Source organism: Meleagris gallopavo, chromosome 8, assembly GCF_905368555.1.
Source record: "Meleagris gallopavo chromosome 8, MGAL_WU_HG_1.1, whole genome shotgun sequence".
Taxonomy (NCBI): domain Eukaryota; kingdom Metazoa; phylum Chordata; class Aves; order Galliformes; family Phasianidae; genus Meleagris; species Meleagris gallopavo.
The window spans coordinates 10,636,841-10,662,366 of NC_139411.1; the positions used below are offsets into that span (position 1 = coordinate 10,636,841).

General features: G+C 53.2%; 2 protein-coding genes across 2 annotated transcripts in view; one reads left to right on the plus strand and one right to left on the minus strand.

Annotated features, from left to right (window-relative positions):
- The first annotated feature begins 113 nt into the window (after window positions 1–113).
- On the plus strand, window positions 114–7,865 carry LOC100544291 (prosaposin-like). The gene is made up of 14 exons (XM_019617536.3): window positions 114–761; window positions 3,695–3,819; window positions 3,936–4,013; window positions 4,100–4,225; window positions 4,430–4,618; window positions 4,752–4,895; window positions 5,381–5,437; window positions 5,570–5,578; window positions 5,655–5,765; window positions 5,839–5,916; window positions 5,991–6,353; window positions 6,433–6,513; window positions 6,596–6,691; window positions 6,772–7,865. The coding sequence occupies exons 1-14, from the start codon at window positions 701–703 to the stop codon at window positions 6,805–6,807; spliced, it is 1,554 nt and encodes a 517-aa protein (XP_019473081.1). The 5' UTR covers window positions 114–700; the 3' UTR covers window positions 6,808–7,865.
- Window positions 7,866–8,047: 182 nt separating this feature from the next.
- The window catches only part of CDH23 (cadherin related 23), a 123,234-nt gene continuing 105,755 nt past the window's right edge, over window positions 8,048–25,526 (minus strand). Inside the window, exons 38-68 of the mRNA XM_085230199.1 lie at window positions 25,341–25,460; window positions 23,290–23,470; window positions 22,131–22,264; window positions 21,789–21,998; window positions 21,369–21,476; window positions 20,745–20,847; window positions 19,804–19,929; window positions 19,514–19,717; window positions 18,848–19,306; window positions 17,933–18,049; window positions 17,398–17,622; window positions 16,847–17,016; window positions 16,561–16,698; window positions 16,273–16,392; window positions 15,748–15,925; window positions 15,154–15,365; window positions 14,293–14,487; window positions 13,837–13,947; window positions 13,476–13,605; window positions 12,997–13,260; window positions 12,736–12,897; window positions 12,224–12,480; window positions 11,786–11,883; window positions 11,592–11,712; window positions 10,821–10,900; window positions 10,682–10,722; window positions 10,355–10,415; window positions 10,024–10,153; window positions 9,796–9,918; window positions 9,523–9,636; window positions 8,048–9,066 (exon numbers count right to left, since the gene is read on the minus strand). Of these exons, the coding sequence (XP_085086325.1) occupies window positions 8,746–9,066; window positions 9,523–9,636; window positions 9,796–9,918; window positions 10,024–10,153; window positions 10,355–10,415; window positions 10,682–10,722; window positions 10,821–10,900; window positions 11,592–11,712; window positions 11,786–11,883; window positions 12,224–12,480; window positions 12,736–12,897; window positions 12,997–13,260; window positions 13,476–13,605; window positions 13,837–13,947; window positions 14,293–14,487; window positions 15,154–15,365; window positions 15,748–15,925; window positions 16,273–16,392; window positions 16,561–16,698; window positions 16,847–17,016; window positions 17,398–17,622; window positions 17,933–18,049; window positions 18,848–19,306; window positions 19,514–19,717; window positions 19,804–19,929; window positions 20,745–20,847; window positions 21,369–21,476; window positions 21,789–21,998; window positions 22,131–22,264; window positions 23,290–23,470; window positions 25,341–25,460 (5,013 nt within the window). The 3' untranslated portion in view covers window positions 8,048–8,745. The remainder of the gene's footprint in view (window positions 9,067–9,522; window positions 9,637–9,795; window positions 9,919–10,023; window positions 10,154–10,354; window positions 10,416–10,681; window positions 10,723–10,820; window positions 10,901–11,591; window positions 11,713–11,785; window positions 11,884–12,223; window positions 12,481–12,735; window positions 12,898–12,996; window positions 13,261–13,475; window positions 13,606–13,836; window positions 13,948–14,292; window positions 14,488–15,153; window positions 15,366–15,747; window positions 15,926–16,272; window positions 16,393–16,560; window positions 16,699–16,846; window positions 17,017–17,397; window positions 17,623–17,932; window positions 18,050–18,847; window positions 19,307–19,513; window positions 19,718–19,803; window positions 19,930–20,744; window positions 20,848–21,368; window positions 21,477–21,788; window positions 21,999–22,130; window positions 22,265–23,289; window positions 23,471–25,340; window positions 25,461–25,526) is intronic.

The window sequence follows — 25,526 nt, forward strand, 5'->3', positions numbered from 1 at the left end:
TGTCAGCGTCCCTTTGTCTCAAAGGCAGAAGAGGGCACGTCCCAGAATGTCACCTGAAGTTTTTGCAGCAGAGGCAGGGCGATGCCAGGAATCCTGAGGCTGAATGACAGGATTCAGGTTTACATTGCAGCATGCATGTCCTATCAAGCCTTTTTATATGGAGGGCAGCTGTGGGCTTGCCAGGGATTGCTGCTGCTTGTCTCTTCCCTGGATGAGCGCAATGCCTGCTGTGAGGTAACACTGGGGTGTTGCAATTCCCATGCACGGGCTGGAGGGAGTTCTCGCTGGAGCTGTTTGCGAGTCAGCACTGCAGCCTGCTATCATTTAGTGTGGCTTTCCTGTGTCTTCATTTCTTGTTTTTATTTTGATTGCAGTATATTTCTTATAAATGCTTAACGACACCATTGATTCTCTTGACTAAACTTACTGGTCTTTAATACCTGTGCTAGCTTTGGGCAGTGGGTTCTGGGCTGTGAAATGATGCCTGGTTGGTTCTGACCTCCTGGGAATACCTGCCCAACTCTGGTCCCTCCCTCTGCTTGCATACTGCTGTTGATTTTATAATCAGGGCATAAAGAGGGGTGTGGTAATTGCTGTGCGTAGGTGTCAGTTCTCACTACTTCTCCCAGCTGTTCCAAGATTCCTCAGTCTGGGAGAAGCACGGGAAATAACCAGCACTGAGGACTGTGTTGGGAACAGCATGGCGAGCAAGTGGAGAGGCTGGGTGCTGATCCTCTCCGTGTGCTTGGGGTCCTACCAAGGTAAGGTCAGGCCTTGTGCGTAGGGCTCTTTCCTCAAGAGAGCTCAGAAAATGCCTCTGAACCCCAGAACTATTCCAAGCTATCTTGAGCGTGTGTTCCTCATAAAGGATCAGAAAGGTTCAAACTCAGTAGCATGCTTCCTTGTCCTCTGTGGTTTTGGGCACTCTCCAGTGGGTTGTGCTTTGATTCCTGTTCACTTGGAATTGAGCGTTCTGGTTTTTGCCCTGAATGGTGATTTTAAGTGCAGAAAATGATTCCTGTAGGAGCCAGCAGAGCTGGTGTTTTGTAGGGGCTCAAGAGGAGTGGAGGAGATGAGATTGAAGAGGATGAGTCAATGTGGAATCTCAGCAGCTTGGCTGCTGCCCTCTGTGCTGGGGCCTGGATGTGGATGTGTGCTGTGGGAGCCATTGCTTGTACTGTGGGGAATCAGAATAGTGCACACAGCTTTCTCTTGGGTTGGGGGTAGGGAAGCGGGAAACCTTTTTTGTTGAGTTTCCTAGCTGGGTCTTGGTGAGCTCTGGGTTACCGGGTGCAATGTTGGAGAGCTCCTGGAGCCCTGACCAGTAGGGCTTTGGGAGCAGATTCCCCAGGCAGCAGAAGGCAGAGGGGTCTGTACCCAATGATCCTTGCTGACAGAGGGAGGGAAGGGGGTTGGAAGCACTTACAAGAAAATTCCTTGGGGAAGCCACAGAGCAGGAAGGTGAACTTAGACCTTTTGTGCACTTCTTTTGGCCACCCTCCCATTGGACTCCACAACCTGTGCTGTGTTGGCACTGCGATGGAGTTGTGCTCCCCACATGGGACGTGCTGGGGGGGGCACGGGCTGCTGGGAGCTTCCTTACTAGCAACAGGACCAGCAGGAAAATTCACCTGTGTGCTCAGCACGTTGGAGCCAGCCTGTGGTGAGAGGGAGTGCAGCTCTCCCTTCCACATCCTCGCCAACTCCTCATTTCCTCATTCCTGGAAGGTTTTCCCACCAGCAACGTTAACATCACCTCTTCTTGGCCAGATCCTTGGATGGTTTTGGGGGAAAAGCTGCATTTGGGGAGTGTGTTGCTGGCTGGTAACTGGGGCGCAGGGCCCACATGCCACCCCCAGGCTTGCACCACAACCGGTTCTCCGGGCTCAGCCGGCTCAGCTGTGGAACGAACGCTCCTCCGCGCCCTGCAATGTGCTCAGGGCACAGCAGCGATCCCATCCCTACGTGTCCTTCAGAGGGCTGTTCCCATCTGGGGATCATTTGTGTGGCTGGTCTCCAGCCTGGTGCTGGTAGAGGTGCCCATGTCTGTGGGTCAATCAGTTCGTGGCTGTTGGATTAGGTGGGGCTGTGTCTGTGGGTCAAGCTGGGCCATCCCAATGTGCACACTCAGTGTTTTTGGGTTGTGTGGTGCGTGCAACCCCTTCCGTGCTTACTCAGCATCTTGCAGGATGAGCTGGTGACCCAACATCCATGAAAACAGTGATTAAAATGGACAGCTGTCTGATCTGGGAGGATGTGGCAGGTGGGAATGGAATCTTGGGCCACTTCATGCTGGGGCTGCGCACCCCTCTTTCCTAACTGTGGCATCATATTTCTGCGTGCAGTCCTGTTTTCCTTCATCAAAGCAGCATCAAGAGGGAGAACTGGCTTAAAAAAATAAAGGGTGGATTTTGCAAGGGGAAAGCATCAGCGCTCCTTTTTCTGCCATGTAGATGTATGTATCGTAAATAGGTATTTTTATATATAGTCAGCTTAGAAATAGTCTCAGGTTGCAATGCTTTGTCTCTTTTCTTTTAAATGGAGCTGCCCCTTAGCTCTTGTCTGCCTTGCTGTTCCTGTTCAACACACCGTTGCTGTACCTACATCAGTGGATGCAGTGAGTGTGTGCGTGCCTGTGTGGGACTATTCCATGAGAACAGTCCCTGTCGGACCCACCCTGCCCTGGAGCAGCCCAGCAGCACTGCAGAGAGATGTGCTAGCACTTTTGCTGTAGATGCAGCTTGTGAAGGGATGCTGCTTGCCTTGTCGTGCCTACACAAAATGCATCCTGACAAGTGGAGGTGGCAATTAAATACTGATGGCGGGAGGTGCTTATCGGGTGGCATTACACCATGCCTGGTCTGAGCGATGCTGTCAGCTCTGGATTATTCATTTTGCAAGATTTATGAGTGTTTTTTATACGGTGACGCCTTTCCAGGTGTATTCAGCCTTCCAGCCTGTGGGTGCCTCACATTCACTGTGATTTTAAGATGCTGTGATGTGCGCCTGTCTTTATTGAGGGCAATAAATGATGTTGCAAAAGGAGAAGGAGGCAGAGTTGGGGCTGTGTGAGATTTGGGTGTCAGCAGCACGTGGCAGAGATAAAATAATAGTAGATGATGCTATTGCGAAAGCTGAGGCGAGTCAGGGCAGGAGGAATGAGCAGCATAGCATCGCTCCTTGCCTTTGTAGCCAGGGATGGGATGAGATTGGATGGAATGGGAAGCAATGAGATGGATAGGATGGAATGAGACAGAATGTGATGGTATGAAAAGAGGGTGTGACGGAATGGAGAGAGATAAGTTAGGATGTAATGGGATGAGATGGAAGAGGATGGTATGAAGTGGGATGCGATGAGATGAGATGGGATAAGAAGAGGTGAGATGAAATGTGATGATAGGATGGTTGAGATGTGATGGATAGAATGGAATGGGATTGGATGAGGTGGGATGCAGTGAGATGGAATGGGATGAAAGGGGAAAGAGTGGGATGAGAAGAGATGAAATGTGATGGGATTTGATGTGATGGAATGGGTTAAAATGAGTTGGGATGAGAAGAGATGGGATGAAATGTGATGGGATGCAAGGAGATGGGATGGGAGGCTTGCGTGAAGCAGGCTGGCCGTCCATGGGTTGGAGGTTATGCCACCCTTGGGATCCATGTGTGTGCCTCATGTTTCCCTCTTCTTCCCCAGCTGGGGCCAGCCCCCTCCCTGAGTGTGGCGAGCAGCCGGAGGAGTGGTGCCGTGATGTGGGGACGGCAGCCAAGTGCGGGGTGCTGGAGCTGTGCCGGCTCGCTGTTTGGGACCAACCAGTAGGGGTAACTGCAACTGGGGGAACATGTCGTATTGACTTGCCCTTAATCCAGGGGTGGGAAGTGGGAAGGTGTAGAGGGTCTAGTGCTAAGGCAGCATCCTGATCCGTTCTCTATCTCAGCAGAAGGGGATCCCATGCCACCTGTGCCAGGTGGTGGTGTCTATGATGGGGAAGATCCTGCAGGACAACTGCACCGAGGTGAGTCCTCACTGGGGGCATGGGCTGCTGCCTTCCCATGCGTCTGCAGGGCCAGCCCAGCCCTGAGTGCTCCTCTTCTCCTCTAGGAAAAGCTGCGGCTCTTCTTGGATAAGAGATGTCAGTATCTGCCCTTCCAGGACTGGTCGGTCAAGTGCAAGAAGATGGTGGACACTGGTGTCCTCATCCTGGCTCAACTGGGCAAGCAAGTGCTGGTAACAGCCTGGGGACCTCTACAGCAGGGAAACCCCTTGAGATACACAATGTGGGGAGCATGTTAGGGGTATACAGCCCTATAATGATGTGGGAGGCTGTAGACAATACCTCTGCAGGGAGAGGATGGAAATAGGAATGATGCTTTAGTGTGGGGATAAACGTTGATATGGTGACGGCCCCAGCCTGCTACCTCACTCTCACAGTCAGACCCAAAAGTGGTGTGTGGCACTATCAAGTTGTGTCAACCCCGGGGGGACCTTGAAGGGGCCCTGAAGTTCCAGGAACAGCCACCAGCCCCCGCTGACCCGGCACAGGACTTGGCCCAACTGGCTGTGCCCTTCATCAATGGTGTCCCACTCCTGCTCCAGCCCCAGGACCTGCCGCATACCCAGGTACTGATAACTGCCTCTCCCTTTACAGCCCATCTATCAGTGCTGTTCTACCATTTGGTGCTTTGGGTTAATGAGGGTCCTGGAGCAAAACTGTTCGGGTTTGACGCTGAGTTGCGCTGCTATCATCTTGCAGGACACTGGGGACCTGTGTGAGGACTGCGCCCGGCTGGTGGCAGCTGTGCAGTTGGAGCTGAGCAATGGGGCCACCACTGCTCGCTCACTGGTGGCCCGTGCCAAGGAGGAGTGTGAGGGCCTGGGGCCCGTCCTGGCACAGAGGGTAATGTCGCTGCACCAGGGACATTCTAATGGCTGTGGGGGCTGGGAGGTGGCAGAAGGCAGTGGTGGTCACCGTGCCCCATCTTGTTTGATATCTTTATTGATCTGGATGAGGGGATTGAGTGCACCCTCAGTAAGTTTGCAGATGACACTAAGTCGAGAGGAAGTGTCAATCTGCCTGGGGACAGGAAGGCCCTACAAAGCGATCTGGGTAGGCTGGATTGCTGGGCTGAGGCCAATGGGATGAGGTTCAATAAGACTAAAGGCCATGTCCTGCATTTTGATTGCCGTAACCCCAGGCAGTGCTAAAGGCTTGGGACAGAGTGTCTGGAAAGCTGCACAGAAGAAAAAGAAGGTGTTCCAGAGCTGTGGAGATGTGGCACTGAGGGATGTGGGCAGGAGGGGGTAGGCTGGGATTGGGCTAAGTGACCTGAGAGGGCTTTTTCAACCTGGATGATCCTATAATCCTATGCTCTCCCTGCACAGTGCAATTACTACCTTGTCAAGTATGCAGACACAGCTGCCTGGATGCTCCGGCACTTGGTAAGCGGGAGAGCTGCTCCTCAGTGCTTCCTTTTACTTCTACAACTTTCTGGATAGCTCTCACTGTTGCAATTCAGTTTTTAATGATCGTTCTTATATTTTTCTCTCCGCCCTCCACTTTCCCACCTCCAGCTGGCTGAGGTAAGCGAGATGCCCACTGGCAGCCCAGTAGGGCCAGCACAAGTCCGTGGGCTGAATGTGAGCCATGTCTCCGCAGGACCCACGGGAGCTCTGCAGCATGCTGGAGCTCTGCCCCACAGCAGACCCAGGATCCCTGCCGCTCTCCGAGAAGATGGCCCAGCTCCTGGGCACGCTACTCTCCAATACGGTATGGCCCCGTCCCCTCTGCCAGTAAGGGTGGATGGGATGAATGCAACTTAGCCCTTTTCTCTCCCTCCCAGGAGGCCACGCCGCTGTGTGAGATATGCGAGTTCGCTGTGCGGGCGGCTGAGAGCCTCCTGGAGAACAACATGACGGAGGTGAGCGGGGGCTGTGGGGGGCTGCGGGCAGCAAGGGGATTTCCCCATGGCATCACGCCCTTCCCACCCAACAGGAGCAGCTGGTGAGCGACATTGAGAAGGTGTGCTACATGCTGCCGCACAGCGTCATTGGGCAGTGCAAGGACTTTGTGGATTCGTACGGCAAGGCGGTGGTCATCATGCTGCTGGAGGCCACCGACCCGCAGGCTGTGTGCACCATGCTGCATGTCTGTCCGCGCCAGGAGGCGGCCCAGGGGGCAGAGGTGGGGGCAGGGCTGGAGGCAGCACTGGAGCCGGCTGCTGGAGCATTCTGCAACGTCTGCCAGATCTTCATCACTTACCTGGATAACGAGCTGCTGAAAAACGAGACGCTGACGGAACTGGGCGCTGTGCTGGAGAAGGGCTGTGAGCTGCTGCCCGGCCCGCTCACCAGCACGGTCAGTGGGGCTGAGCCTGGGGTGGTCCCTGATCCCCACCCCAACACCAGGCTCACCCCAACCCCTCTTTCTCCTGCAGTGCGAGGCGCTAGTGATGCAGTACGAGCCAGCAGCTGTGCGGCTCCTCGTGCAGATGATGGACCCTGACTTTGTCTGCACTGTGAGTACAAACCCACAGGTTGTGGTGGGACTGATAGCTTTCAGGGTACAACCTCACTCCTCCTCTATTTCCTCCTTGGCAGAAAATCCGAGCTTGTGACTCAGACCTGACCTCAACCCCTTGTGCCCAAGGACCTGACTACTGGTGCACCAGCATGGCCACAGCCACTGAGTGTGACGTAAGTGACAGCAGCAATCCATCTGCCCATTGCACACCCGGCAGCGGTGCAGCCCCCATCTGTCCCATCTCTCCCTGCAGGCTGTGGAGCACTGCAGGCAGCATGTGTGGAACTAGGAGCATCTCCACCCTGGACCCTCCCTCCCTTGGGATGCAGCCACAGCACCAGGGATGGGGTGTCCCAGAGGCTCCCTGCTGCGCTCTGGGGCACTCCAGCCCACTCCGCCTTCTTCTTTTCCACCCCCGGGGCTTGGATTTTTGGATCAGGTTAAGGGATTTTTGCCTTGTTGTTGGGACTGGGAGCTCAGCGGTAGGCTTGTTTCAGCATACCCTCCCTTATGCTATTCGCTGAGTGAAAACCTTTGGTTGTTCCCTTTCACAACCCACCCAGAACTGACACCAAAGCCATGATCAGGGCAACTCCATGGACTGGGATGGGCTCTGCTGCTGCAGTGCTGGTCCCAGATTGCTGGTGCTCTCCCACCATGAGTCCCATGTGATTTTTGGCAAGACCTTTGCTAGACTCGGTCCCAACTGGGGCAATTTTTTAATTTTATTTTTTTCCCATGGTCATCAGTTAAAGAATCAAAGCAGATTCCACGTGCCTGGCTTTGCATGACTTCTGCAGTAGATGAATGTTGTAGGGGGGAAGGAGAAGACATAGGCTGGGTTAGAAACAGGCATTTTTATATATACGTAAATATATTACATGTGTTTATATATACGCATATCTGCTATGTGTGTATATATACACATATGCATACGTGTTTATGTGTACATGTATATACACATAAATACATATATTTATGTATATGTAGATAGATGGACATTGCCTTGACCCTGCTGCTGTGCGGGGATGGGCATAGCCTGCAGAAGGATTGCAAACCCAGCACTGCAGGGCCAGGATGTGGGGTTCCTTGGCTGCAGGGAGGCATGGGCTGGTATCCCCAGCCCTGGGCATGGGATGTAACATGGGGTCACCTTCAATCCACTGGCACGGGAGCCTTGCTGGAATATATGTATATATAGTGTGGGCATCCCCTGAACACGCAAATGAGTGAGTTTGGGGTTTCCTTCCCAGCAAATATCTCTTGCAGGGGATCCTGATGCCAAAGTGTGGTGAGGAGGCAGTAGTGTGCCCCACTACACCACCAATAAACACCTCCATCAGCCTGGCTCTTGTCTCCCTTCTCTTCTAGGCCCCACGGTGATGCTTGTGCAGTGTCATGTTTCTCCCCAAGAACCAGGCTGTAAGGGTGGGTGGAGGGATAAATTAAGGGAATTAAAGGGCTTTATTTTCAAAAGGTGGCTGTGCGATAGCCATCTTGCTTGCAGGACGAGAAGGAAGAACGACAGCTTAACCAAAGCCATAAGGAATGTATTTCTGATTCCTGTAACAGACCATTCCCAAAACTCTCCACAAGATAACGGTTGGAAACAACCCCCAAATGAACAAACCCGAGAGCCAAAGAGAGGGGGAGGACAAGGGGAAGAGGATACACACAAACACTCAACAGCCAGAAGCCCGCTATTGTCAGTCTCTCTCTTTTGACCACATCATAACACGTTTTGATAAAGCCAGCAAAATGGAGAAATGTCTTCGGTTGGGTCTTTCCCTGCCGGAAAGGTGACAACAAGCAGTAATGCTGGATGGCTTCGGGCCATATGTGCTTGCCCAGCCACAGGTGCCCACAGTTGGGGTGCAACGGGCTTTGGTCCCAGCATCAGTTTGTGTGGGGACGACTTGCTGTGGCTGTGCTGTTTTCGGGTTGCCTTCACCCCCAGCCTCATAACGCTTGCATTCACTCAGCATTATTAAAAAAAAAAAGGTTAGTTTTTTAATAAAAAAAAATGAATTATTTAATGATTCAATGACACGCAAGGAAAGGCGAATCAGTCTTGAGAGCCCTCTCCCAGGACGCAGCTCTACAAGGGTGCTGGGTTGAAATTCAGGGACAGATGGAAAGGGGACTGAGTGCCGGTCTCAGTACCCACTGCCCCCAGCTGTGTGCTTGTCCCCTGCCATCCCGGGCTGGCCTGGGTGGATGTCGCTGGTCATAGCTCAGTGATCTCCAGTGGGCTCTCCATGATCACCTCCCGCATCTTGTGCAGGGGTGTGGATTTGGCCGACTCAGTGCGGGCGTTGTGGTCGTAAGCCCCGCAGTCGGCAGTCAGAGTCTCCAGCGAGCGCCCCAGCACCTTCTGGTCGTCTTCAGGGAGGCTGTTGAGGTCAGAGGCCAGCAGTGTACCTGTACTGCCGTGCACCACGTGGATGCCATCAGGACCTTTCAGTTCTACTGGCTGCTTGTGCCGAAAGCGCAGGCTGCCCTGGCTGGGGCAGCGCTCCTCGTCCTCCTCTAGGTCCTTCTGGATGAGCTGCAAAATCCCACCAAGATGTCACCGGGTGTCCTAACTCCTTTCTGGGGAGTTGCAACTCAGAATCATTAACACTGTAAGTAGCAGTTAGATCATCTAGTTTAGCTGTCAGCCCATCACCACTATAGCACTAAATCATGATGCTCAGTATAACATCTCCCCTTTTCTTGATCATGACCAGGGACGGTGACTCCACCGCCTCCCCGGGCAGCCTGTGTCAGTGCATCACTGCTCTTTCTGAGAAGGAGAGACACAATTCTCCTTTTTCTTCACAAGGAGCTCCACGATTGATCTCCCATTGCTCATTTTGGGGAGCAGTTTTCTGTGCATCTGGATATTGCAAAGCTAGCCTTGGGCTGCACAAGGCCCTGTCATTGGGTTGTGGGGCCAGGAGGACACACTGCATCCCAAAGGGCACAGCAAGCATCTCCCCATGCCCACACACACCCCCTCTACCTCTGTGACCGAGGAGCGGTCCCCCTGACTGGAGGTGGCCTTATGCACCATCCGCTGGGCAAAGAGCCTTTTCAAGCGCATGTAATCATCCAGGACCACCTTCAGGAGAGAGCCCTGGGTGGAGGAGGAGAGAGGATGAGTTACGTAAGGGAGAGAGCTGTTTGTTGGAGGAAGGCTGGCCCCACCCTGGTGTTTCTTGCAGAATAAAAATTCCCTTCTGGTGTAGCACCTGGTGGGAGGAAGCAATGCTGGATTCGGGGCAGGGATGCTCACCTTGATGGGTCCCTCGCGCATGATCTGCCCCAGCTTGGCAATGTTGTCATACTCCTGGATGGCGGCTCGCAGGTAGCGGTCATCCTCAGGCTTGGCAGCTGAGGGCTCTCTGCCGAAGGTGCCCTGCAGGAGGAGAGAGTGGCTTTGGTGTCAACATGGGAACGGGCATAGAAATGGGCGAGCACGCCAGAAAGTGTCCCCAGGAGCAGGGCCGGGGCTGCATCTCACATGGGTCCTGGCTGGGCTGTTCCAGAGGTCAGTGATCTCGCTCAGGTTCTCAGGAAGGTCATCTTCATGCTCGGCTTGTGCCGCCAGTTCCATGGTCCGGCAGAAGGGGTCTAGCCACACGGGGTTGGCCCTGCCTCAGGAGGGGAACAGTGCTCAGCCCAAGAGAGAGCAAGGAGAGGGCAGCCAGAAAATGCCCCAAATACTGTGCCCAGCTGAATCTCTCCATAAAGCAGAAGACTCTCCACCGCCAGCTCATCCCTGGCCGTAACATGTGAGTACGCCATTGAGAGCATCCCATGATGTTTCAGAAAACAGGAATATGAGAACTCACCCGTCAAAGGAGTACTTGTTGGTGTTTGGCATGTCCATGATGTCCATGAAGCCTCTATTCCCTGCAAAAGGCAGGGATGAAGGCTGCCCAACAGCTCAGCAGCTTACAAGCAGCAAAAAGCAATGGGCATGGAGGAGTTCCTTTACGAGGGGAATTCAGTGACAAAAAAGACACCAGTGGGAGGAAGAGCACTTTGTGATGGGGTTGACGGCAGGAAGCTTGGGTGAAGGGAAAGCTTCCTACCACCACACCTCCACATCTAGCACCATGCAAGGCAGCCAGGTGCCCTACTGAGCCATGCAGGTGGAAACCCCCAGCACTGCTCACCTGTGGAGCCTGCCACAATGGCTTTCAGCTTCCTTTTGTGCCTGTAAGAGAAAGGAATACAGCAAATTAGCAGAGAAGATCAGAAAGATGTATGGAAGGAGAAGAACGTGCGGGTTACTGGAAGCTGGGCACTACTCACACTGTGCGGTAATACCAGTTCATGAGGATGAAGAGCATGGCAGCCAGGAAGAGCAGGACGGCCAGCACAATGATCGCCATCTGGGAGAGATAGAGGGGTAGAGGCAAAGTAAAAGTAACTATATTATATTATAAAAATAAAAAGTAAATTATATAACGTATAGTATGCGTATACGCACGCCTGCATAGCGACGTATGCGTATACGCACGCCTGCATAGCGCCGTATGCGTATACGCACGCCTGCATAGCGACGTATGCGTATACGCACGCCTGCATAGCGACGTATGCGTATACGCACGCCTGCATAGCGACGTATGCGTATACGCACGCCTGCATAGCGACGTATGCGTATACGCACGCCTGCATAGCGACGTATGCGTATACGCACGCCTGCATAGCGACGTATGCGTATACGCACGCCTGCATAGCGACGTATGCGTATACGCACGCATATGCGTCTGTGATGTGTATAATACCTGGATAGCTGTATATCTGTATGTACACACATACAGAAAAACATACATATATCTTTATATACACACGTACACACATACGCACATACATACATATATCTGTATGTATACAAGTACACACATACGCACATATATCTGTATATATACACGTTCACACATACTCAGATATACACACTGTTAATATATAAAATAAGTGATTTATGTATGACATATATAATATTAGAGTAATAGTACTAGTAGTATAGTAACAAAAAGTTCAAGTGTTACTACATGGGAGGAAGGGAAGAAGGCGCTTCACCTGCAGAGCTGAGAGGTCGTCTGGGGCACGAGCAGTGATGGCAGGCTGTACGTCCAGCACATTGTAGTTCCTGAAGAGGTTCCTCAGCTGCTCCTTGTTCTCATCGATCATCTGAATCACCCTGGGGACAGAAGAGTGCTTGGGCCTCTTGATCTAGAAGGCTCACCATGGGCTCTGACCAATGGCTTACGTACCGCTCCACATCCAGGATGCGGTTGGTCTCTCTGTTCACCACATGGATCAGCAGCTCTGTCTGTGCGAAATTCACCCGGCCTTTCTTGTCCACGTGGAACTGGGGAGAGACAGCAAGGTCTGTACATGTGCTAATGCTGTAGGGGTGTCTCCTCAAGGGGCATCTCCTGAGGCATGCTCACGTGTCACTGCCCACATTCATGCAGAGACAGCCCTGTCCTCAGCTAGCAATGCTCGCGATGTGTCCTCAGCCAGATTGCTGGGCACTTGACTGGTGGTGGAGTAGCCACATTGCTCCACAGCAACCAAGACCGGGTTTGCTCCTTCACTTCCAGACGCTGAGGACCTCTGTATCAACACTGTGTCCCTGCAGGGGATCTCCCCAGCTATGTGTGGAAGGTGACCTGCCCCTCAAAATAACCTGGAGATCTGATGGTTACCTGCACGTCATCCGTGTTAACGATGGCACCCGTGATGTTGGAAAGTAGACTGATGAACTCCTCCTCAAACTGCCTGACCTTATCTGGGATCTCATTGATGATAATTTTGACTCTCTGGTCATCCCGCAGGATGTAGATCCCCACAATGGCTGTGTCATTGTGGCCCACCAGGTCAGAGGCCATGATGTCCACCACAAAGTAGCCAGGATTGTAGGCCGTAAAGAGATCAAAGGTTCTTAGGATGCCATCAAGAGTACCTGGGGAAAGGACATCCACAAGCCCAAGGTTAGTGCAGCCACTTCAGAATGCTCACCTGAGGTCTCCACAAAGGAACTTGCAAATCAGGGCTTGGCAGGTGACCTGCAGAAGCTCTTGCAAGCTAGAGCCTATGTTGTGAATGGAAGAAAGAGGATGGAGGAACAGCCATGCTGCCTAGTGACTATGGCTATGGAGAACATCTCTGACCGTGGAATCGTCTGGCCTTGCACTCCTGTAGTATCCAGGCTACGCACCGATGCTGAAGATGTTGGCCACCTCCTCAGAATCATTGGAGTGCTGCTTGATGTAGCGGATCCCCAGGATGCTGTACAGGACTAGGCTGTTGTTGCCCACATCAGCGTCCACTGCCAAGACCTTGATCAGCTCTGATCCCACCTTGGCATCTGTGGCCACCCCTTTTGGGAAGAAGATAGAACAGAGATCTGGATCTGTGCTGTGTTGCTTTTCCATCCCCTCATCACTGGGATCCCCTCCCAGACACCAGCAGTCCTTACCTGCTGTGTACTCCGACTTGGTGAACTGGGGGGACTGGTCATTGATGTCATCCAAAAAGATCCGCACTTCCTGAAGAGTCAGATCTGTGCTGAGGTCCCAGTGCTGTGCTCTGCCTGCTCGCTGGCCCCGGGGTGGGGACCAGTTCCTCTGACTGGATGCTTTGACGATGATGGAGTAGTAGGGCTCTTTCTCACGGTCCAGGTCGCGCAGGACTTGGAGCTTTCCCTCCCGGCTCAACTGGAAGTTGCTCTCTCGGTTCCCAGCTGCATGCAGAAAGTGGAGCTGAGTCATTTGCCTTTTGGCTCAGCGTGTACTTTACCATGTTAGAAATACTATGAGCAGCCCAGGGGAGCTATGCAAACCCTAGTAGAGCATGCAGGTGGACATGGGGTGCTCAGACCAGAACTGATGCAGAGTGACTCTAGGGATGATAGCTTAGGATATCAACCTTGTTTGGCCATGCTGTGTCCCATCTCACCTGCTATGAAGTAGTAGACGATGGCATTGGAGCCCTCATCTGCATCCACCGCACCAGTGACATTGCCCACCACAGTGCCAGGCTGCGAGTGCTCAGGAACGGAGAGTGCCTGGTACTGGGGACTGTCTCTCTGCCGAAGCCCAGGAGAAGGGAGGGAAGGCTTATTGTGGTGTATGAGCCTTGAGTGCCTTCCTCCTCCGGCTTTCCCTCCCCCCCCCCCTTTTTTTTTTTTTTTTTTTTTTTTTTTTTTTTAAATTTTCAAGGCTAGAATTGTCCAGACTCCATTGTGCTTCCCAGCAGCGCATGCTCCATCACATGCAGCGCCATCCCAGCACCCTCTGTGCCCTTCTTGATGCCTTACAGGTGCTCTGAGGAAGATAGGCTCATTGTCATCGATGTCATCGAGCGCAACCTGGAGGGGCTGCATCGTCTCATAGGCTGGCTGGCCCTGGTCAGAGGCCACAATGATCAGCTAGGGAGAAAAATAAAGAGCTGTTCTGGGCAAAGGCAAGCAGAGTGAAGGGACATTGCCAAGGCAGTGGCAGAGGGGTGGCTGGATGGCAGAGGGAATTTAACAGGGAAGAAGGAGATGGCCCACCACCACCATGTCCTCAGGACACAACTTTCTGGTGGCCACCCCTTGTCTATACCACATCCCTCTTGCATCCTCTGATATCATTTGATAACCATCTGATTCCTGCTAAGGTGGTGGTGGGAAATTTTCACTACAGGGGCAGATGTGACCATCCCTGGTCATGGCCTGCACCCTACCAGCCCGTCCTATGGACCAGTCCGCGTGTGTTATCACCTCACTCACATTGTACACCGCTTGCTTCTCCCGGTCCAACCGCATGGCCGTCTGGATCAGCCCACTGACAGCATCGATGCTGAAATACTCCCAGTCCTTGTTCCCCGCCCCGGTTTTCAGGAGGCTGTACAGTACTGCCCCATTGAGGCCCTCATCCTTGTCTGTGGCATAGACCTCGTAGACGTTGGAGCGCAGAGGGATCTCCTGTTAGCACATGGACAGGACCTCAGCCCCCAAACTGCAAGCCAACCCCCTGCTCCATCAGCCCCTCTAAACCCCACCGTACTGGCTCATGCTGTCCAAAACACAGCCTGGGGTTGGCCACACCCATGGCACCGCCTGCAATGCACTGCTCATGTATCCTAGGGGTCACCATCCCAGCTGCTCCTGACTCCAGTGCTGGAGCTGTGCAGCCCACGCTGACAGCTTCAAAGGGGAAATGAGGAATTCTGATTTTTTACGGAATTGCTGCAATTCTGAGTACTGGTTGGAGCCAAACCTGGCTTCTCAGAAAGAAGAAACATCTTAAATGTCAGCCTTTTGGCCCATGTTTATAGCATGTTCAGCATGCAGTGACTGGCTATTTCCCTATTTTGTACACTGCCATGGTTTCTGTTCCCCAAGAGTCCCTCTGGGGACCAATTCTGCTCAGAGGCTGGTCTAATATCCAGAGATGACCTCCTCATCCCAGGAAACCCTTCCAGACTTCACCAAAAGCAAGTGCCAACCCAACTTCTTGCTGTGTGTTAAGCCAAGGTCTTCTATAATCACTGGTGGGCATGGAGAGTGTTTTTGGCCACCAGCAAGACTGTGTGCCATGGTGTGCCACCTCTCTCTGCCTATCTTCCACCCCTCAAGCCCCAGATGTACCTCCTTGATGTGTAGAATGGTGCCGTTGGGTGGGCGGACGAAGACAGGGCGGTTGTCGTTGATGTCAATGACCTCGATGTGAAGCATCGTGGTCCCCCAGAGTGGGGGACGACCTTTGTCTGTGGCCACCACAGTCAGGTTGAATCTCTCATAGGACTGCAAGCGCCGCCGGGATGTGATAAGCCCAGAGTCTTTATTGATTTTGAAGGCCTCTGGGGACAAGCAAAACACACCTCAGGTTCAGGACACTTGACACTAAATAAACAGTGAGTGGTATACTTTAGAAATCTGTCCACTAGATAAAGCACCCCTTGCTAGAGGAAAATCCCTATGACAGGGTGATGGAGCAGAGCTGTCTGTCTGAGCCTAGGGTGCCACCTGGCTGCTGCTGAATTCTCATACCTGCGCAGCAAATCAAAGGTCCCATCCCCAGGCCACCCTGCTGTGTTTCAGTGCTGCTCAGGGATTACTGGATTTCAGGCACCGTCTCTATCCACCTGCAAAACCTTAACCCTTATTGGCCCCTACAGCTCCTCACCATAACCCTGTATGTCCCCCATCCACAGCGAGAAGCCAGCCTCCTGTGGCACCTACCTGCTCCGGGACCCTCAATGCTATAGGTCACCACACCGTTGTCCCCCTCATCCAGGTCTGTTGCGGTCATGGTGATCACTGATGTACCCGCTGGCTCATTCTCGTAGACGCTGGTGCTGAACTGGCTCTTGCTAAACTGCGGTCTGAAGTCATTGATGTCCAGGACGGTGATCAGCACCTTCGACAAAGCCCAGCCCACTGGGTCACATGAGGATGGAGACCCCTGCCATGACTGCTACCGGAGCACAGTGCCCTTCCTGTTATTTGTCTCGCTCTACTGGCCTAATTTCTGTCCCCAGCAATGGAGACAAACACAGCCAGGGCACCCATTCACTCCGTGACCGGATGGAGCACTTGCAGACAATAGCATCCACCTCCCCTGCCCCTCCTGCCCCATCCACTCCCATGGATGCTTGGTGCCCGTAGTGCAAAGTCCCCCTGCACTGTTAATCCCTCAGCCCCATGTCCTGGGATCCTCTGCTCTTCCTTCAGGCTCATTCCTCCCTAGAGCTGGTGGTGACCTACCTGCACAGAGTTCTCCCGACGGTTACTCGAGATGTCCCCAGGGTTGTCCCTGGCCACAGCTGTCAGTGTGTAGTGGTCCTTCTTCTCCCGGTCCAGGGCTGACAGGATATAGATGTCACCCTGCAGCACACAGAGACCTTCAGGAGTGTCTTATCTGGCAGAGATGGTACTCGACAAGGGGCAGACAGTGAGGTGCAGGAGCAAGGTTGACCTTGGGGCCATGGGATGGGATCATCTCAACCTGCCTGCTCTTTTTCCCCTCTGTTCTAGTTTTAAGTGGCTCCTTACCGTGTCGGGATTTATCCCAAACTTGCCCTCTCCATCCTGTAGGCTGTACTGGATGAGAGCAAAGCGCCCAGAATCTGCATCCGTGGCCTTGACCCTCAGGATGACTGTACCCAGTGGCACGTCCTCAAAGACAGCTTTCTGCAAGCAAAAGGAGCAGGGAGGGCTTGTTGCTGCATTGTTTGCCATTTTTGTAAGAAAAGACTGTTAATGACTAACTAATCCACCAAGGCAATACTCAGGTGAATACACCGCTTCCCAGCTCTGCACAGATTTGGACCCAGCTCACCTGGTAGGACGGCTGGCTGAAGATGGGGTTGTTGTCATTGACGTCCACTATCTGGAGGTACACAGGGATCTCGGCGGATCTGCGGGGAGAGCCGTTGTCGGAAGCTCGGACAGTGAAGTTCAGCCACTGCACCTCCTCGTAGTCCACTGTCCTGTTGGCCACGACCTTCCCTAGAGGATGGCAGACCCTGAAATGAGAAACCTGCCCCCAGGTCCCCTCCTGACAGCCTTTTCTGCACATAGAACATGGCTCGGTAGCGATGATGGAATAAAGGAATCTCTTCTGCTATGAGTCAGGAGAGAAATTGATTAAAGAAACCTTTCTATGGGCTAGCTACCATAGTGAGCCAGAAATCAGACAGCACTTCTACGGAGCTCCCTATCTACTTGGTTAGATTTATCCTCAGTTGCCAAATCCTAGCCAAATTTCTCATAGAATTACTACAGCTTGTTTCTTTTAGGGTTGGGCTGTGTCAAGGGGCTTCAGAGACTCCACCTCTTCCCTGCTTTTTTCACAGGGTTGTGGGATGCACACCTTCCCAGACCACCAACCTGCCGACTGATCTTCGAGGCAGGCATAGCCTTCTGGGGACAGGTCCAGCAGCTCATAGGTGATCTGCCCATTGGCCCCTTTGTCTGGGTCCACTGCTGAGATGGAGATGAGTGTGGTGCCTTGTGTGGCTCCCTCCAGGATCCGCTCGGTGAAATAGGTGACCCCGAATGGACGGAAGCGTGGCGTGTTGTCATTGACATCCAAGACGTTAACTGTCAGTTTGGCTGGGGACAAAATGGGGGAAAGAAGAGAGAGAAAAGGAGAAGTGAGAAAGAGAAGGGAAAGAAGGATGGAATGGTCCTAAAGAACATGAAACTCCAGGAAAGCCAACTAAACTGAACTGGATCATCAAGAGAAATGGCTATCTTCAGCTGTGACCCTAGTTGGCTGTGGGACTTACTTCAGCCCTAAGCCCAGCTGTATGGCTGGTCCTGGGACGGTGGCCAAGGGCCATGAGGTCATACTAGTGCCTAGGAAAGGCAACATGTGCCCCTGTGCCACCTAGTTACCCCCATGGCAAGGGATCATGCTTACCATTGGGCACGCTGACTGAGCGGTCAATGACTTCACTGGCATTGTCATGGACGGATATGGTGACCTCGTAGGTGGCCACAAGTTCCCGGTTGAGGGGGGTTTTGATCTTCACAGCTCCTGGAAATCCCAAGAGGTTTGGGTTAGAGGCTGTACCTGTACTTTGTTGAGGACCCTAGGCAGACTGATGGGCACCAGTCAACTGTTGCTTCCTCCTGTGTGTTCACACGTTTACCTCTCCAATGGCTGAGCAGGGAAAGCACTTGATAACTATGTGAGGAGATGACTTCACTCTCTGTATCGTCCATCTCCTGCCTTCCTGACTGCTCCACTCGGCCCAGATAGCTGGGTCTCCCTCTCCTCTACCAAAGATTGTGCAGACAAGAGGGATTTGGGAGCAACTTCTGCTGCATCACTGCATGATTGTCATCCACCTTCATGCAACATCAAGGCACTTTTAATAGTCTTTCCCCATCTCCTTTCCTTCAAGTGATTTTTTCTTTCCCATATCAGCTCCATGCTCCCAAAATGCTCCTCGAGGAAGGCTCCTGGCACTCCTGCCCTTGAGTCTGGCACCACTTACTCCATTCCCTGCATCCCAGCCCATTTCTGTGAGGGTGCCCGCATCCGGTCTGCAAAGGCTGAGCAGCCACCACCTGCCTGCCTGGCCACCTGCAATGATGATGGGTGAGATGGAAGGATGGCATGGAGGGAGAAACAGGTGTGGACACAGAGACAAACCTGGTGAGCCAAGAGCTGGAAAAAGGAAAGAAAAGGGTTAGATAAGCTGGAATAGCAGAGCAGGGAGGCAGGAGTTGAGCATCATCGCCCTACGCCTTGGACACCTACCTCCAGGCAGAGAAGAAGAAGAGAGAAGGGGGATCCATGCTGCCCGCACCACCCTTCCCGCTCTCCTACCTGTCCTAAAATCCACCGTGAATGCTTCCTGCTGGTTGGACACCAATGCATCTGTGTCATCACGAGCCACAATCTCCAGCAGGTAGTACTCCAGGCGTGGATGGAGGTCCCGATCAATGGCGGTCACCTCAGCCACCACGGTTCCAGGGGTGGCCGACTCAGGCACGCTGACCGTCTGGATGGGGTTGATGAATTCGGGCCGGCAGTCATTGACATCATCAATGAGGATGCTGATGGTGGCAGTGCCTGAGAGAGCTGGTGTGCCCTGGTCCACGGCCACCACTGTCAGCCGATAGGCATCCCGCTCCTCCCGGTCAATGCTGAGGTTGGCCACACGGATCACCCCTGTGGTGGCATCAATCAGGAACCTGTCCTGGCCTCCGCCCTCGATCCTGTAATCCAGTTGCTTGTTGAGGCCACTGTCTGCATCTGTGGCTGTCACCTGGAGGACGGAAAAGCCTAGAAAGGGGAAATGCAGCCCGCTAAGGTAAGGGATGGAGGACAGCAGGAATCAGCCTCATTCCCAAGGAAAATGCCACCAAGCACTGTGGGCAGCCCCAGCTCCCAAACTGCCCCTTCAGTCCCAACTCAGTCAAGCTCTATAGTCAGTTGCTGGCTCCGCATAGTCCTTTGGATCACCCTTATGTCCCTGCTGTCCACCCTCACCTGGGGGGCTGTTTTCCCTCAGCCGAGCTGTGATGGACACTGGCTGGAAGACAGGGTGGTTGTCATTGTCATCCAGGACGTTCACTGTGAGGCTAGCGGTGCTGTTCAGCCCCCCACTGTCAAGGGCCACCAGCGTGAAGTCCAGCAGTGGGTCCGGCAAAGCTTCACGGTCTATCACACCACCAGGCTTCACTGAAACAACACCTGGAGGAGCAGAAAAGTCTGGTGACAGAGCCCACTTCTTCCTGGTGGCCCTGGGCTGGGGACAGGGATCTGTCACATCACCTCACCTGTCCTATTGTTGATAATGAAGAGGTCCAGGGATGTTGCCAAGAGCTGGTAGGTCACCATAGCATTACTGCCCTGGTCACCGTCCAAAGCTAGGATGGGTCCATTGAGCATGGTGACTGGAGTCCCTGGATGGGACAACAAAGGTTAGAAAGGGTGGCAGGTCTCACAGAGTCCCCCACCCTCTTCCCACCCTGGTGATGCATGAGAGACAGCAATGAATGAATGGAGGAGGTGACAGAGCGAGGCCTTGCGGGGCGTGAGGGGGTGGCTGCTGCAGCCCTGCAGACCGGCATGTGGGGCCCAGACATGGCAGCGGGATATCCTGCTAAAAGCAAACAGACAGACACATCCATCAGATCAGCTTCTATGTGCTGTGGGATGGGGGCTCCTGGGGGTGTCCAAACCCTTTGCCTGGGAGCAGCTAGCAGCTAGGTGAGAGACATGTCTTGGTGCAGGGAGTGATTTAAAAGGCAGAAAGGAAGAAAAAGATAAAAATAAGAGGAACATTCTTAGCACTTGGTCTGAAAACTGTCCATCTGGACAGGCTGGACTGTTTCATTTCCATCCCACGAAGCAAGACAGCTCCAGGTGCTAGTGATGGAGAGGTGGCACCCTGTCTCCTATAAGACCCATTGGCTGCCCACGGGGCTGAATTTGGACCACGATGTTGCTCTCTGCTGTTGAGCAGTTCCTAAACAGGGCTGATTCACTGCAAACTTGCATCTTGCCTGTGCCAGAAAGGGTTTCCACTTGCTGCATAGACAAAAGCCGTGGTCTCCTGCAGGCTGACCTCCCCTCACACTCAGCATCCCCTTCCCACTGACCTGTGGCCTCACCCTGCGTGGTGGCACCATTGGAGCACAGCCTGTGGTGCCTCCTCCATGGTGGTCAGGAGGAACTTCCCCTTGCCCGGCCCCCCAAGGAGTGAGGACAGACCTACCCGGGGGTGAGTTCTCCATCACCTCGGCCTGGTAGGAGCTCTGGGTGAAGAGAGGGTGGTTGTCGTTTTCATCCGCTATGGAAATGACCAGCAGGTCAAAATCCTAAAGGTTTGTGAAGGAAAATGGGGACAAGAGGGTGATGACCGCACGGTTCTTTCAACAAGATCACTACCCACTTCTCCTACAGAATTGTGTTCCCCAGAACTGGAGCCCTGTGCAACCATGATGCCATGTTCCCCACATTACCCAGGAGAGTCTACAGGGATACCCCTCCCAGAGCCGGGGATTCCTTCTTAGCCCACACCCTCAAAGGGTGGTGTTTGGGACATCCAGACAGATGTCACTGTGGTTGTTCAGCTCCCCAGCCCAAATCTGGCCCTCTATTCGTGATGTCTACTGCTGTTGTGTGGAGTCAACACAAAATGTCAAGATTTGCTCTAAGACCTACTGGCCTCATTCTCTGTTGGTGGGGTAATGCAGCCCCCCCTCCTTGTGACCCCCAGATGCTTTCAAAGGATGAGAACACTGTTGGAAATGCTCCCTGTTTGCTGGTCATGGCAGGAGCCCCTTCTCCCTCGCCCTGCCTCCTGCACTGCTGGAGGCCTGGCAGTGTCTGTAATTACCCGCCTGGCATTGCGGATGTTCTCAGGGTTGTCCTTCACTGTGATGGTCAGCCTGTACTCTGCCACCCGCTCCCTGTCCAAGGGGCGGTTTACGTAGATGATGCCGGTCTACCGAGAAAAAAGGAGGAAATAGGTACAAGGGATATGAGGTGGGCTTCACCTGCTGGAGAAGGCATCCTATGGATGCATAGTCCAGAGCAGGTGCCATGAAGTCCTTGGGGACCCACCAGCCACTAGAGCCCCATATCTCTATACAGCCCCACTTTGGTGTCCAGTGCGCCTGTGACCCATAGATCTTCACCTTCCTTAGCTCTGGGGAGCCCTACACCCTTCCCAGGGTGCAAGACAGCCCATGGGAGCAAAGGAGGGAGCTGTGCCCACCCTACAACCCCTGGTGCCCAACCCCTCAATGGGGCGTACGGTGCTGTTGATGTAGAAGGTGCTCTCTTTGTTGCCAGCAGTTATGTCGAAGGTAAGGAGGGCATTCGGGCCCTGGTCTGCGTCCCGGGCAAGGATGCGTGTGACGAAGCTGGAGACCGGGGCGTGCTCACTGAGGGTGATGTTCATTGGCAGGTTGAGGAGCACGGGATCATTGTCATTGATGTCCAACACACGCACACCCACCAGCATCTGCAGAGGCAGAGAAGAGGTACAGGCTCTAATAGAGCACTTATGTCTATTCCTCCCATCTCCTTCCTGCAGGAAGGAGTTGGGGACACAAGATGGTGGCCTGCTGGTCACTGTGGGTCCCTGTGAACTCACCGTGGAGCTGAGTGGGGGCACACCCCGGTCCCGGGCGGAGATAGTGAGGTTGTAGAAGGGGATGTTCTCACGATCCAGCTCAGCATCCTTCCGCACCCGCAGCTCCCCCTCCACTGGGGAGATCACAAACTCCCCTGCCAGAGATGGCAGGGCCATGGCTTGCACCGTGCCACCCAAGGGGACAGGGAACACGCATCCTGGTTCTGAAGTTGGCTCTGGGCACAGGGAGGGATGTGCTTTGTGGGCTTGGGGACAGCCCCACTGCCAGGGAACAGGGTAGCAGGGTCTACCCCAGGGCCCAACATCCTCACCAGGAGAGGAGGAGCTGGGTAGGGGGACTGAATGACAGTCCTTTCTGAAGATGCCAAAAGCCCTCCAAGCACCTGTTTGTGACTGGGTAGGGGGCCTGCATGGCATGGATGAACCCAAAAAGCCAAGGAGCCACTTCTCAGTTGTTCTGGAGATGTTTTGCAGCCAGGATCAGCTGGTAGATGGGACTGGGCTCTGCCTTCCAGAAAGCCTTGGCTGCTATCACCAGCTACTCTGGGGGGTGTGGAGGGGGTGGTGACAGCTGTAGCTACATCCCCTCAGCTGCCACACAGCCGGAGACACTCGCAGCTGCTCTGCCATCTGCTCTGGGGCTGCAGCTTTGCCATGAGTTACAGGGACATTCAGACCTCAATGCATCCTGCAATGCTGCTGTATGCTTACATTTCTCTGTTTTTCTTTCTGTGCTATTTATTTTGTTGCATCTGTCGTTCAGCAGATTCCTCCCTCCATCCCCTCTCCCCCAAGCTGGGCTTGCACAAGACCAGGCCCCCATCCTTGGCCACTAACAGGTTAAATTTCCTGTTGCTCAAAACAGGATTTCCTGGTGTCGAAAGGCAGAATTTGCAGAAGCAGCCAGCTGGGAGGATGGCTTTTCTGAAAGGCTTCCGCCTGCACTCCGCAACTCCTCCACCCACCCCCCCTCCCTGCCTGGTGGCAAGACTCTGCTTCAAAAAACCACAAAATAAAGCAAAAAAGGAAGGCGAGCCCATCTTTTCCATAAGCGTGGGCTGAATCCCGTGTTCCCCTGTAGAGCAGGGCAAGAGGGATGGGACCGTACCACTGCCTCTAGCACGAAGTTTAGGAGCTAGCACCCCACGTCCCTACTCACCCAGAGGATCCCCGGCGATGATGCTGTACTCCACCTGTCCACCGGGCCCCGAGTCCCCATCGTGGGCTAGGAAGGTCCAGATGCGGGGGCCAGGCTGTCCCTCTGTCACATCGAAGGGGCCCTCGTAGGGCCGCGGGAAGGTGGGACAGTTGTCATTGATGTCATTGAGATTCACCAGCACCTGCAGGAGAGGGAAGAGCGTGAGAGGGCTGGGAGAGGGGACTGGCCCTGTGCCCATTGGTGGATGGGGCTACTGGTGGAAAACTCCACATTCACATCCTGACAATCCCAAATTGGATTGAAAACATGAGCGAAACATGCTTGTCCACAAAAGAAATGAGTTTACAGAGAGTTATTTTCTGCAGCCAGCTGTTCTCTGGTGCTCTGAAAGGCTTGCTCACTACTTTTCCTCCAGGACAATCAAGGGCTTCACCTCTCATGATGAGCAAATGAGAAAAAATTTGCAGATTGCATGCTTATTCAAACACAAAACAACACCAACGCAGTTGGCTTACCATCCCTTTCCATGACACATTTAGCTGGCTGGACATCAGCGATCCTACAGTCTCAAAAAAGCATCAACAGTTTCGGGACACAGTAGAGCGTGGTATGAGCACAGCCATCGTGCTTTCAGGCATTTGGCCTTTTAACTGAGTCACCCTCCACAAAACTTGTTTATATATCCGTATTTCACTATATCACAGAGAGAATTAAGCCCTTCTGGGCACTTGCATGGCAAAGAATGCCTGTCTGAGGAGAGAGTCTCTGGTGGCTGGTGAAAGGCTGAGCGTATGGAGCACTAGAAAAGGCTCCTCTAACTCTTCTAGCTGGCCATATGGGTTTTATGGATGGCTATGAAGAAGATGCTAAACAGGAGATGCTTTTTGATCTCCTGGATTGAGGGTCATAAGGTTTGTCAGATGGACATTTGGTGCTGGCTAAATCTAATCCTTAAAGACTATATCTGAGTGCCTGCTCCGTTTCCTAGCAGCAGAGAAAACAAATACTGGCATGCCTTATCAGGGAGATGGATTTCCCATCACTTGTGATCCTAAATAATCACTAAATCTTCTCCTAAAAGCTCTGCTTTCAAAATGTACTGGCAGAGCTATGTGGGCGGCATGCGGAGGATGTTTCCTCTCCTGTCTAGCCCTGGTTCTTGTTGCTGACAGAACTTCCAGATTCATGTCTCACTGTGGTCAAGGGAAAGCTCTGCCTTTGCCTGCAGCATGCCAAGAGCTGCTGCCTCCCCTGTCCTGTCCAGCAGGCTCCAAAATCACTTTGGACATGGACAACACCATACAAAAGTCAAAATCACATTTTGATTTCATCCACAGAAGTAATCAGTGTGTTCAATTTGTGCAAAACATGTGCTTTGGAACTGCTAGCCCACCCTCCCTTCCCTGAGCAGAGCCTGACTGATCTTGGAGCAGAACGCAAAGTTTGGGACATTGCAAGAAAAAGGGATGAGATGTTCTCAGTAACCTCCCTACATGGAATGAAACAGGAATTTGGAAAGCAGATGAATAATGGTGGCTGAGCCCAACCTTGAGCACTCTGTTTTGCAACCCCATGATGAAACAGCAACTGGGCCAACTGGGAAAAGTGTCTGGTGAGCACTAGGAAGGAGATGTGAAACCACTCGTGAGAGGATATAATGCTACAGTCAGATGGAAAGTACCACGATAATAGCAGGGTGGCAAAGTCTTTGGCTACAGCAAAGGAGAACAAGCCCAAATGCAGCAGACACAGAAATGAAGGAAAAGAGCTGCTTACCTTTGGAAGGCCTCAGGTAGGCAGGGATCTCCAGCAAGAGATGCCCTCACCTCCACTGCCAACCCTTAAATGAGGTCTGGGAAGGGGTGGATCCTGACTCCACCGCTTCTGGTCACTCAGGTGCACTGCTTGATTGGCCCTGCCTTCCCACCAGGTACCATTGTTTCAGGCATTTAGCTGTCAGGATGTGAATGTGGAGTTTTCCAGGCATTTAGCATTTATGCTATGGAGGAGAACTCCTGGACCCCAAAGACACTATAGTGTCGCAATCCTACCGTGGTGGTTGACGTCAGCCGGCGCGAGGCAATGGGGCACTGGTCAGTGGCAGTGACCACCAAGGTATAGCGCCCGTGGCTGATCTCGTAGTCCAGCTCCTTCAGAGTGCGGATCTGTCCCTGCAAGGCAAGGGGACAGCAGCTGGGAGTGAGGGATACAGGAGGACGGTACGGCTGAGCTGTGGA